This window comes from Carcharhinus amblyrhynchos, chromosome 4, assembly GCF_965287045.1.
Source record: "Carcharhinus amblyrhynchos chromosome 4, sCarAmb.v2.hapA, whole genome shotgun sequence".
NCBI lineage: Eukaryota > Metazoa > Chordata > Chondrichthyes > Carcharhiniformes > Carcharhinidae > Carcharhinus > Carcharhinus amblyrhynchos.
Genome location: NC_137327.1, coordinates 71133305 through 71146589, shown reverse-complemented (window position 1 = coordinate 71146589; position 13285 = coordinate 71133305). Strand labels below are relative to the sequence as shown.

The 13285-nt window shown below is 44.3% G+C and overlaps 1 protein-coding gene across 1 annotated transcript; it reads left to right on the top strand.

Annotated features, from left to right (window-relative positions):
- Nucleotides 1-7093: 7093 nt before the first annotated feature.
- LOC145342441 (T-cell-specific guanine nucleotide triphosphate-binding protein 2-like) lies at nt 7094-7837 on the top strand. Its single transcript, XM_080188003.1, has one exon. The coding sequence runs from the start codon at nt 7094-7096 to the stop codon at nt 7811-7813; it is 720 nt and encodes a 239-aa protein (XP_080044129.1). The 3' UTR covers nt 7814-7837.
- The last annotated feature ends 5448 nt before the right edge of the window (nt 7838-13285 follow it).

Below are 13285 nucleotides of genomic sequence, written 5' to 3'. Positions count from 1 at the left end.
TAAGGAGTTTCGAGGTGCGCCTTGATTTCTTGTTGCTCTGTGGTTATGAGTTTACAAAGTGAGCACATAAACACATTCCGGTTATCCTCACTACATCTTTCAGTATATTTTTGACCTTCATTTTGTTCAAGCATTCATATGCATCTCCCATATAAGTCTTAATTCCTTTGCGTCTGCATCCTGAACCATATTTGTTACTGTATGCTCTGCCTTTGTTGCCGTGGTCCCAGCACTGCTAACCTGAGCCTTGGTCATGGCTGCTACTTCAGGCTTTTGGTTGGGCTTGCTTTGGGCTCCGACATGAGATTCACCTTGGCCCAGTTTAGCCTGATTCTTTCCAGTTACCCTTAATGATGTGCAGGAACTGTGATCTATCCATTCAGCTGAACATTTACAACCCCACAACGGATCACTGCCCCTGTATACGCTTTGAGTATTATCTTTGAGGGTTTCAAGGCAGCATGTAACAGTTTCTTTTGGTAAGCGGTTCTCAATACCAACAAAACAGCGACTCTGGTGACCATCTCCACTTTTACCAGTTGATCATTCAGTAAGGTAATGGCCCACTAGCGGCAGGGTGCACCGTTAATTGACCATACGTCCAACAATGTCTCATCATCTGAGTGTGACTCTGGCCCTTTTCACTCCCTTTTCATATCACATGGCTCCTCTCCCCTCTATTTGGTTTTCCATTTGATTCATTTGGATCATGTTTCTTATAATCGTTGTTGGAAACTTGTTTCTTTCTCCAAACATGTATGTTCAATGTTCCCCTTTTAGCCACAATGCCAGCACTTTGCACCTTTACTCCAGCAATCTGCTGCTGTGTGCCCAGTTTTTGCAATTGATAGAAATTTCAAATCTGTGTCTGTGCTCAGGTTTCAGCTGGTACCTTATGGACTTCAATGTTTGAGCTTAATTAGCTGCTCGTTCCATGGAGAGCATAAAGCCTTCTTTAGGTCCAAGTTGCTTCTGTTAACAGGCTTTTCTAGATGCTTTGCTTCTTAATCCACACAATAGCCTGTCTCTAATGGTATCATTCAAGACATCTCCAAGTTCACAGAATTCAGCTGATTTCTTCAAAGTAACTACACATATGGTGATTGAATCCCTTTCTTGCTGGTTACATTGATGGATTCTGAACCTATTGGCGATGACCCAGGAAAGAAATGGCTCTGTAACATCTCCACAATCTCACTGTAAGTTTTGAGCCTGGTTTTTCCAGTTGTACCAAACTACTTTATCTATGATCTCAGAGTAAAGGCACCTCTGATAGTAACAACTACAATATGGTTGAATTTTACATCTAGTTTGAAAGGGAGAAGAGTGGGTTTAAGACTAGTATTTTGAACTTAAGTAAGGTCAAATGTGTGGGCATGAAAGTTGAACTAGCTGAAGTTAACTGCGATCCTAAGCTGGGGGTAATCAACAGAGAAGGAGTGGCAGACAGTTAAAGGACATTGATAGAACATAGAACATAGAACACTACAGCACAAACAGGCCCTTCGGCCCACGAGTTGCGCCGATCACATCAACACCTACCAATCTATAGACCTATCTATAACCCCCGATCCCATTAAACCCCATATACCATTCAGAAGTCTTTTAAAAGACCCCAGCGAGTTCGCCTCCACCACCACTGACGGCAGCCGATTCCATTCACTCACCACCCTCTGAGTGAAAAACTTACCCCTAACATCACTTCTGTACTTTCCTCCCCGCACCTTAAATCTGTGTCCTCTCGTAGCAACCATTTCAACCCGGGGAAATAGCCTCTGAGAGTCCACCCTATCTATTCCTCTCAACATTTTGTAAACTTCTATCAGGTCGCCTCTCAACCTTCGTCTCTCCAGGGAAAAGAGTCCCAGCTCCCTCAACCTAACTTCATAAGGCATGCCTCCCAGTCCAGGCAACATCCTTGTAAATCTCCTCTGTACCCTCTCAATAGCTTCTACATCTTTCCTATAGTGAGGCGACCAGAACTGCGCACAATACTCTAAATGAGACCTGACAAGGGTCTTATAAAGTTGCAGCATTATCTCCCGACTCCTAAACTCAATCCCTCGATTAATGAAGGCCAGTACACCATACGCCTTCTTGACCACCTCCTCCACCTGCGAGGCTGATTTTAAGAGTCCTGTGGACCCGGACCCCAAGATCCTTCTGCTCTTCAACACTACTCAGACTTCTGCCCTTGATAGTGTACTCGTTCATCCCGTTGGTTCTGCCAAAATGGACGACTACACATTTATCCGCGTTGAAGTCCATCTGCCACTTCTCCGCCCAGTCCTGCATTCTATCTATGTCCTGCTGCAACTTTTGCCATCCTTCCAGACCATCCACAACACCACCGACCTTCGTGTCATCAGCGAACTTACTTACCCATCCCTCCACTTCCTCATCCAGGTCATTTATGAAAATGACAAACAACAAGGGTCCCAGAACAGATCCTTGAGGCGCTCCGCTGGTGACTGACCTCCATTCAGAAAAAGCCCCATCCACAACCACTCTCTGCCTTCTGCAGGCAAGCCAGTTCTGGATCCACAAGGCCAAAGGCCCTTGGATCCCATGCCCTCTCACCTTCTCAAGAAGTCTTGCATGGGGGACCTGATCAAACGCCTTGCTGAAGTCCATGTACACTACGTCCACGGCACTTCCTTCGTCAATGTGTTCAGTCACATTATCGAAGAACTCAACTAGGCTTGTAAGGCACGACCTGCCCTTGACAAATCCATGCTGACTATTCCTGATCATGTCAAACCTCTCCAAATGTTCGTAAATCTTGTCCCTCAGAAGCCTCTCCATCAGCTTACCAACCACTGAGGTCAGACTCACCAGTCGGTAATTTCCCAGGCTACCTCTGTTCCCTTTCTTGAAAATAAGATGGCCTTGGCGAGATGTTCGTCGTCATTGATGACATGTTGAAGGCTTGAAAGAAGATGTCATAGCCTCCCCACTCCAGGGAAATACTGGACGATCAACATTGGTCATGTTCTATGTTTGTCTTCTGAGAAGGTCGGTATGGTTTATTGCTGTGGCGCATCGGAACTGGCAATCGATGAGTGCCATATTCTGTTCTTCCGAGGGTGTCTGTTGCATTCCTCCTAATCTAAGCAGATCCTGTTTAAATGGAGGGCTTGTACATAGGGGATGGCTTCTTTAACATGTTTGGGGTGGAAGCTGGTGGTAGAGTGAAATGCTGAGGTGAATGCCCTTGATGGAAATGCATGTGTCTGAGAATCCAATTGATTCTGGAAAGTAGTTCATGGTGAGTCTGATAGGATGGAACTTGTTGATGTCATCACGTAACCATTTCATGATTCTTCGCCATGAGTCCAATGGAAAAAAATGCCGTTGATGTATCTGGTGTATAGCATCGGTTGAGGTCCTGTGTGGTGAAGAGATCTTGCTCGAACTTGTGTATTAAGATGTTGGCATATTGAAGGGCGAATTTGGTCCCATGGCTATTCTGTAGGTCTGGATGAAGAACTGGTTGTTGAAGGTGAAGACGTTGTGGTCCAGGATGAAGCAGATGAGTTGTAAAATTGCTCCTGGCAGTTGTTGGTGTTGAGTACTGAGGGTGTTGCAGCAATGCTGTTTGGGGGATGCTGGTGTAGATTGCTGAGACATCCATTGTGATGAGGATTGTTCCTGGTTCAACTACTCCATAGGTGCTGAGTTTCTGGAAGAAATTCATAGTGTCACAACAGAATCTGGGGTTTCTTGGACGATGGGTTTCAGGATACTTGATGCAGCCAGAGAGGTTCTCTCATTGGGTGTCGCTGCCTGATACGATGGGATGGTCGGGTGTGTTGGCCTTGTGTATCTTCAGGAGGCAGTGGAGGATCTCCAACACGGGCAGTATGTGGGATGAGAGCACGTAGGGTGCTCTGAAAGTTTGGATCAAAGGTCTTGTCAATCTGTTGAGTTGGCGGGTGTGTTCTTTGGTCAGATTTGTGTCTGTGCTGTTCCTGGTTGTTCAGTTGTTGGTACATTCCTTTTGCAGTAGTCCGTTCTGTTCAGTATGACAATGGCTCCTCCTTTGCTGGTACGATGATCATGTTGCGATTGGTCTTGACAGTGCAGATGGCGTTGCATTGTGCTTGGGTGATGTTCGGGGCTATCTTGTGAGCACAGCTGATGAACAAAGAAAACCCCAGCACGGGAAACAGGCCCAACGTGCCCGCGCCGCCATCTTAACAAAGCATTTTCTTACACCTAACTTGCCCCATGTGTATGCGAATAGTACCCCAATTGTAACCAGTTTTAGGGGAGAATAGTCCATTTGGTACACCAATCAGCCTAAGAGCAATTTTTGGGGTGTGGGAAGAAACCAGAGCACCCGGAGGAAACCCACGCAACCACAGGAGATTGTGCAAACTCCCACAGACACTAGCCCAAATCCATGTATCTGCACAGCTAGCAGTGATAGTCACTAAGCTGCTGTGGCACCCTGATGAGGCTGGCATTGGTGCATCTCCTGACTACTTGCCATCAAACAACCACCCAACTCAAATAGACCATTGTATGCAGCAAACTACCCAGCCTACAGGAGAACAGCGACACCACACAACCCTGCCACAGCAACCTCTGCAAGACATGCTGGACCATTGACATGGATAGCACCATCACATGTGACCACGTCACCCACCAGGTACACGATGCATACTCATTTGACTCGGCCAATGTTGTCAACCTCGTACACTGCAGGAAAGGATGTCCTGAGGTGTAATACATCAGTGAGACCATGCAGACACTATGGCAATGGATGAACAGACACCGTGCAGCAATTGCTAGGCAGGAGCGTTCCCTTCCAGTCAGGGAATACTTCAGTCAAGGGCATTCAGCTTCCGATGTTTGGGTAAGCATTCTCCAAGGTGGCCTCCAAGACACGTGACAATGCACAATCCCTGAGCAGAAACTGATAGCCAAGCTCCGCACGCATGAGGATAGCCTCTTGGGTTTATATCTCTCGACGTATAACCCCCACCATACTGCCTGGGTTTGCAAGATCCTACTAACTGTCCTGGCTTGTGACAATTTAACCTGTGCTTATCCCTCTCTCCATGCACACTGTTTGTACATTTAAAACCTTGATTACCATAAAAACTCATATTCCAATCTGTAATTATCTTGCAATTGTGCCTTTGCCTCTATATTGCCATGTTTGTGAACCTACCTCCACTCACTTGATGAAGTAGCAGCACTCTGAAAGTTCTTGATTTCAAATAAACCTTTTGGAGTTGAACCTGGTGTTGTGAGACTTCCTACAGTGCCCACCCCAGTCCAACGCCGGTATCTGCACACCTTTTATTATGAGAGAAATTGAACCTAAAGGAAAGGATGCTATGCTTCAGGTGTACAGGGCATTCGTGAGTTCACATCTCAAATACTACCTGCAGTTTTGCTCTCCTTATTTAAGGCACAATGTAAATATATTGGAGGAGGTTTATAAAGGTTTCCTAGATTGATATCTGGAATGAGTGCGTTATCTTATGAGGAACAGTTGAACAAACTGGGCTTGTTTCTACTGGGGTTCAGACAAATGAAGGCATAGCTTAATTGAAGAATAAAAGATCCTGAACAAGGTGGACACTGAACTGTATCTTTCTTGTTGAAGATAATTCATTATTGTCACAATAGGCTTATACTGCAATGACGTTATTGTGAAAATCCCCTAGTCGCCACACTCTCGCGCCTGTTTGGGTGCACTGATGGAGTATTTGACATGGCCAATGCACGTAACCATTGTCTTATGGACTGTGGAAGTAACTGGAGCACCCAGAGGAAACTCACGCAGACACTGGAACAATAAGCAGACTCTGCACAGACAGTGACCCAAGCCGGGAATCGAACCAGGTTCCTGATGCTGTGAGGCAGGAGTGCTAACCACTGTACCACCATGCTGCCCTCTGTGTGACTGAGTCCAGAACTAGGGGTCACTCTCAAAATTAGAGGTTACCGTTACATGTCAGAGATGTGACTTTGGAGCTCTCTGCCTCAGAAGGCAGTGGAAGCAGGATCACTGAATATTTTAAAGGCCAAGCTAAATAGGTTTTTTAAAAGGGTCAATGGACTCAACATTAACAGTGTTTCTCTTTCCACAGATGCTGCCAGACCTCCTGAGTTTATCCAGCATTTTCTGTTTTTATTTCAGATTTCCAGCAACTGCAGTATTTTGATTTTAGTTAGCTTGCTATTAGGAAAGGATACAAAGATTATTGGGGACAGGTGGAATGTAGAATCGGAAACACAGACAGATCAACCATGATTTTATTGAATAATGGAGAAGCCTAAAAGGGGCTGAATGGCCTACTTCTATTCGTATTTCATATGTTTGTATGTTCAAGAGTAGTATGCATCCTGTGTTTGCTGGAGCTTGTAAGCTTGACGTCTATCTGGTGTAGTGAACATTACACCCCCTCTGCCAGATCTATTGGTTCATTGAACCCTTTTAATGGCACTGGATCCAGATTCTATTTAATCCACTTCTTCCACTGATGATGGCATTGATGTGGATCCAGGCCTCTAATTTCAGCTGGTGACCTCTGCCTTCCCATGCAACTGCCAGATTGGCATTAGTGAAGTGAGGGCCTAACCTATACTAGGTACCAGGCCAGTGTCTCCCCTGACTCATCTCACTTCCCTCTGTTGTTGTCTGAGGTTTTGACACAAACCACAGATCTCTCCCTGCGGACAACCGGCAGCCTTGATGACGGTTGCTATAAGGATATCTAAATCAGTCTCACACTTCACATGGCCCACGTACAATCCCACTGCCCCTATCTCGAATTGGGTAGGGAACCCATTTTGATAAGTGAGCCCCATCCAGCCCTCAAGTCACTCCCTGCATGGTGAAAGTTTAGCTGCATTTGCTGGCCCTGTTATACAGATCCCAGACCCCCAACAGAGGATTCAATACTGTTTTGGATTTCTAAACACCTCATGTTCCAATGCAAAAAATCCATAGAAAGTCATTGAGAAACGTATAAGTTTAATGAATGACTTAGGTCAATCACTCTCTGTAAAATCTAGTCCAATGTGCTACATATTTGTAATTCTTTCTTTTAATCCATTGCAAAACTTTTATAAAATGGTTTCTTTCAGTCAGCAGCTGGTTCTGTCTTCCTATTCTGGTCTGGAAGAGCTCAAATCTAATGATGGAAAGGGTCAGGTGATTAATCCACTGATACAGAAGAAGTTAGATGATCTGGACAATACAGAGCTTAACATCGCAGTGACAGGAGAATCAGGTGCAGGGAAATCCACCTTTATCAATGCACTGAGGGGACTTCAGAATGGTGATGAGGGAGCAGCTGAAACTGGAACTACAGAAACTACAACGGAGCCAATCGGATACAAACATTCCAACCTGCCGAATGTTCGTTTCTGGGACCTGCCGGGAATTGGAACGACAAAATTCCCAGCGGATAAATATCTCAGAGAAATGAAATTTGAAAGATACAATTTCTTCATCATTATTTCACACTGTCGATTCAGAGAAAATGATGAAAAACTTGCCAAAGAGATTAAACGACTGGGGAAGAAATTCTATTTTGTTCGATCTAAAATCGATAATGATCTCAAATTGATGAAAACGCATTGGAGGAAAATGAATGAAGAGGAAGAACTGGAAAAGATCAGGAATGACTGTGTCAGCAAGTTGGAAGAGGCAGGAATTCCATCACCCTGTGTTTTCCTGATATCAAACTTTGATCTGAATCTGTATGATTTTGTTAAATTGAAAATGAGCATTAGAATAGGCCGTTCATCCCTTGGAGGCTGTTTCCCTTTTCAATTGGATCATGATTGATCAGTATTCTGACCAGTTGCCTTAGTTCTGTCACCTTGAAAAACTAACACTCTGCTTGCAGAGAGCAAAGCTTTATGAGGTTCTGTGACTGAGATTAATATTATTTATGCTGAAAGGTGACTTCATAAATCCTTGGGACTGCCCTTTGTTAAATCGGTCTTTAAAGTTTAATTTACACTGTAATTAATTTCACAGTCTCCATGGATAGCAATTTTCCTGTTAATTTATACTAAGTTTGGTTTTGATTGTTTTTAAAAGCGTCAGGTTGTGTTGAAAGTTCTGTTCTTTCATTGGTCTCCGCCGTTGGGGTCGTAGCATGAAACATGTTCCTTCTCCAATTCCACTCCACTCACTCTTTATGCACTCCTTCTGTTCCACTCATATTCTCCTCAATACTGCCACTGTCCAACTCCAAACACTTTGTTATCCATCCTGCTCTGCCGTTCCCAAAAATTCTCCTGCTCCTGATGCCCACACCTCTGTCCTCCTCCACATCACCCTTAATTCCAATTGAGTAACTCCCACTATGCAAATCCACACTCTACTCAGGTTTGCCTACGGTGCCACTTCACATCCCTTTCAATAGCTCCCAAAGTCCAATTCCTCAATCCTCAGGAATTCTTCTACATTCCCACTGCACACTTTCCTCAGATATTACAATCTCACTCCACTCTGGCTCTGAGCCTCTCAGTTACATTAGAGTCCCACTCAACATATGACCTACAGTTTGTCACTGTTTGGAAATCAGCCAGCATTGTTGTGGTTGCAATGAAGTGTTCAGTTCAGGAACCTGCTAATTACTGACCAGCTGCTCTTACATCTATCTTACATGTGTTTGGGCCTGATTTTACAGTCATGTTGCACCCGTTTTTGGGCACGAAAACTTGGTAAATTCGGGCATGAAGCGAGGATCGTGATCCTTTGCTATGGCCTAAAAATGGCCGCAATCGGGACTGTGCCCGAAATGGGCGCAATGGCCATTTAAATGTATTTACGTGCATTTGGGCTGCACATCCAACCTTACTGGCACTTTCCTCCTCCCCCCCCGCCCCTTTACCACTGTTCACCCATCCAGAATCGGCACAAATCAGACATGGTTCACAAAAGTCCGATTCAGGTGCTCCAGTTAGTGAGGAGGTAAATGTCGAGTGTCCGACAGCGCTCTGCTCACGATTGATGGGGGGTGGGGGTCAGTGGTGGTGGAAGGTGAGTCTGACAGCACACTGCTTGAGATCAGAGGGGGTGGGGAGGACAGGGGTGTCTGCTGCCACTCTGCCTGAGATCAATGGGGGAGAGGAATGGAGGGTCCAATGCCACTCTGCCTGAGATTGGTGGGGGGATGGGATGGGAGGGGCCCATGATCAGTCTGGGTGGCGGAGAGGGTGGGGACATAATGAGATCAGTAATGTTGTGGGGGGGGGGGGGGTGGGTAATTTCTCTGTGAGAGCCAGAGGAAGGCAGCTGGCCCAGAAGCGGTGTGGCTGGGAGTCGTATCCTATCATTTTTTTCTGCCAGTGTGCAGTTGGAGGCGCTGATCGGAGCTGCAAGCTTTTGGTGTGTTAAACCTCACCCACAGGCTTCTGCAGCGCGATTTGGAATCACTGATATTTTTGCAGGCAGAGTGCGTATGGGGGCATCTCAGAACAGGTCTAAAAGTCAGATCTGAAACACTCCCACTTTCAAGTCCGCCCACCACTTTGACACAACTTTACCATTTTGATTCTAAGTGCCTTTCAGAATCTTGTGTTTCACTTAGCAATCAGCTACACCTTGTCTATCAACTTCATAAAATCAGTAGGTGATACTGGTCTGACCTGGGTCCAGCTGATCCAATATCATACTGATAGATTAGGTAAAATATTTTTGCTAGCTTCATTGATTTCAGTTTTTGATATCCTGCAACTATCATGCTTTTTGAGAAATTGAATGACCTTCATGTAAACCCTCCTCTCCCACTTTGGAATAATGATTTCCCTCCTAACAGGTATCATTGGGAGTCAGTCTCTGGGAGTTAGCCAAAGACAGCCCATGTGAACAGGTACAAGGTTGGATGTCTCATCTTTACTTTTTATCCTCTATGCTGTTGACCAGAGACAGATGACAAAGCAGTGCTGAAGTATACTGATGATATGGTATTTGTGAGTGTCATCTGGAAAAATGAAGCAATCTACAGGAACTTGGTACAAAGGTTCATAAGGAATTAGAACCATAGAATTGCTACAGTGAAGAAAGAAACTATTTGGCCCATCAAATCGTCAAAAGAGCATCCCACTGAGGAACTCCCCTACCCTATCCCTGTAACCCCACGCATTTACCATGGCCAATTCACCTAACCTACTCATCTTACTAAGGGGCATCCACCTAATCTACATATCTTCGGACCGTGGGAGGAAACTGAAGCGCCCAGAGGAAACCCAGGCAAGTATAGGGAGAATGTATAAACTTAACATACAGTCACTCAAGGCTAGAATTGAACCCTAATTCCTGACATTGTGAGGCAGCAGTGCTAACCACTGTGCCACCCTTTAGGGAAAAAAAGCTAATGATATGGTGGCAATAAAAATTAATGATGTGGACAGTGAACAAGTTCCTAACTACAAGTATCTAGGTATTAAAGTAGACTATGAGTTGAGTTGGGGGAACTGTGTATATACAAACATACAAAATAGGAGTAGGCCCTTTGGTCCCTCAAGCTTAATCTGCAAAGTGATGAGATCATGGTTGGCCTGTTTGTGTTACTAATTCCACATTCCCATTTATCCCTGATAATCATTGATACCCTTGCCTAATACAAATCTTTCTGCCTCCACCTTAAAAATATTCAATGGCTTCATCTCCAATCCTTCGAAGTCGCACAACACTCTGAGAAAAACAAATTCTCCTGATCTTTATCCTAAAAGGGTGACCCCTAATTTTAAAACAGTCTCCCTCTATTCTGGAATTACCCACAAGAGGAAGCATCATTTCAACATCAAATTGTCAAGACTGTTCGGGATCTTAAATACTTCAACCCCCAAGTCACCCCTCACACTTCTGGTCTCCAGTAGAAACAAGCCCAGTCTGTCCAACCTATCCTCATAGGGCATCCCATTCATTCCAGAACATCCTCCAATGCATTTACAGCCTTAAATGAGGAGACCAAATTGCATGTATTTGAAATATTGGGCAGAATTTTCCTCCCCTTTCATGGCTTGTTTTGTGGTGGTAGGAAGCAATATGCCACTCATTGGCAGCGGGATTTTATGGTCCCACCGTTGTCAGTGGGGTTTCCCATCGAACACACTGCTCATCATTGGGAAACCCATGGCGGGTGTGCGCCACCGATGGGAGTGTAATATCCCACTGGCGTAAAAGGCAGCAAGATTTCAGCAGTGGTCTCACCAATGCCCTATGTAACTGAAGCATAACATTCATATTTTTATGTTTAATTCCCCTCATAATGTAGGGTAAGATTGTTGATTACATGCTGCACCTGCATATGAACATTTTGTGACTTCTGCAACAAGAGCACTGAGTTCCTTCTGCACCTTGGAATTCAGAGAATTCCTACAGTGCAGAAGGAGGCCATTTAGCCCATTGAGTCTGCACTGACCATAGTCCTACCCAGCCACTTTGCCCATTACCCCACGTATTTACCTGGTAATCCCCCTGACATGAAGTGGCAATTTGACATGGCCAATCAACCTAACCTGCATATCTTTGGAATGTGGGAGGAAACCAAAGCATCTGGAGGAAACCCACACAGCCACAGGGAGAATGTTCAAACCCCACACAGTGACTCAAACCAGGAATCAAACCCAGGTCCCTGGTGCTATGAAGCAGCAGTGCTAACCATTTGTGCCATCGTGTAGCCATGCTACAGCTGTTCTCCAGATATGGTCGCCAAAACATGATTATACTACCTCAGAATATAATCGCATTATAGTGGATCCAATAATCTATATGGCTGCAGTTGAATGTGTATGTTTTTGGGTATCTCTCCTGGAACTGTTGTCTTAGAAAAGTAGGCTCTTTAAGGGTACAGAGATTATTGAAACAGGCAGGAAGAATATTTCTTTCCCGACAATTTCTACTCCTGTCAAAGAATTTTGACGAAAGTAAAGAACATCATGAACAATGAGAATCTTCCCCTGTCTCAGTGTTACTGTTGGATGTGATCAGGAAAGAGGCTACAATCTCTCAGAAGCAGGACAAATCACTTCCTCAACGAATAAGAACTTTTCACAGACAGTTGCTAAATTGATATAATCATGATAAGACTCACTAATTCATGATTTTAATGCACAGAAAGTTTTTTAATACATTTTAATTCAAGTTTGGTCTCTGTGATGGGATCATTTTTCTTTTTGTTATTATTTATTTTGATGTGATTTTGAATGAACAAGCAATGCGCCTGAAGTAAATTTCTATCAGACAATAAAGTGAATTGAATAGTTTTACTGTCCCATTTCATACAAACATGAGGTACCACCGACAGTTGCAATCTTCACATGTATGCTGGCTGCATCAGGTTATGTGACTAAATTATTATTGCAGAGGTGACTGATAGTGACTATGAAACTACAGGATTATGTTCAAAATCCAACAGGTTTAATAGTGTTCTTTTGGGCATCTTTACCTGGTCTACTCTATATGTGACTCCAGCCCACAGCGAAGGCATGACTTTTAATTGCAAAGTGAAATATCCCAGCAAGTCATTCAATTGTATCAAACCACTATACAAAACTATAGCAGGACTGAAACTGGATGGACCACCCATCAGTAACTCTGGCACCAGACAGAACAAAGGCATGTTGATTAAAGTCAACCTTGCTTTGAATAACATCTGGGGCCTTGTGCACAAACTGGGGAACTGACCCACATATCCATCATTCTGACATAGTCAAAAATCACAGAGGCTGGAATTCTCCAACCTCTCCTTTGGCTGGAATTCTCCGGTTCTGCTGCTATGAATGGAGATTTGGCTAAGTGCCAAATTCTCCATTCTTGCTGCAGCGGTAACAGCGGCATGAAAGATTGGAGAAATCTGGCCAGAATCAGCAACATTGCTCCAATAACATCCAAAACCATGTACTTTCCTAACACTAGGACGGACCCACCAAGGGTGACTGCAGAATTTGCAATGTTGATTATAGACCCCATGAAGTCCCGTGGCATTAAGTAAAAAATGGACAAAGAAACAATCTACTGATTACCATCTAACCACCCTCTTCTTAGCTGAGGAATCAGTACTCCTTCACATTGAACACCAGTTGGAAGAAGCACTGAGGATGGCAAGGGCACAAAATGTACTTTGAGTTGGGGACTTCATTGTCCGTGATCAAGAGTGGCTTTGTAGCAGCACTTCTGACTGAGCTATTTGAGTCCTGTAGGACATAGCTACCAGACAAGAGGTGAGAGAACCAAAAAGACAAGAATGTCATGCTCACTAACCAACATTTACTGATGCATGTATCCATGACAGTATTGACA

Excerpts from the sequence above, each read along its gene's own strand:
- LOC145342441 (XM_080188003.1), top strand. The coding sequence starts at position 7,094 with ATGGTTTCTTTCAGTCAGCAGCTGGTTCTGTCTTCCTATTCTGGTCTG.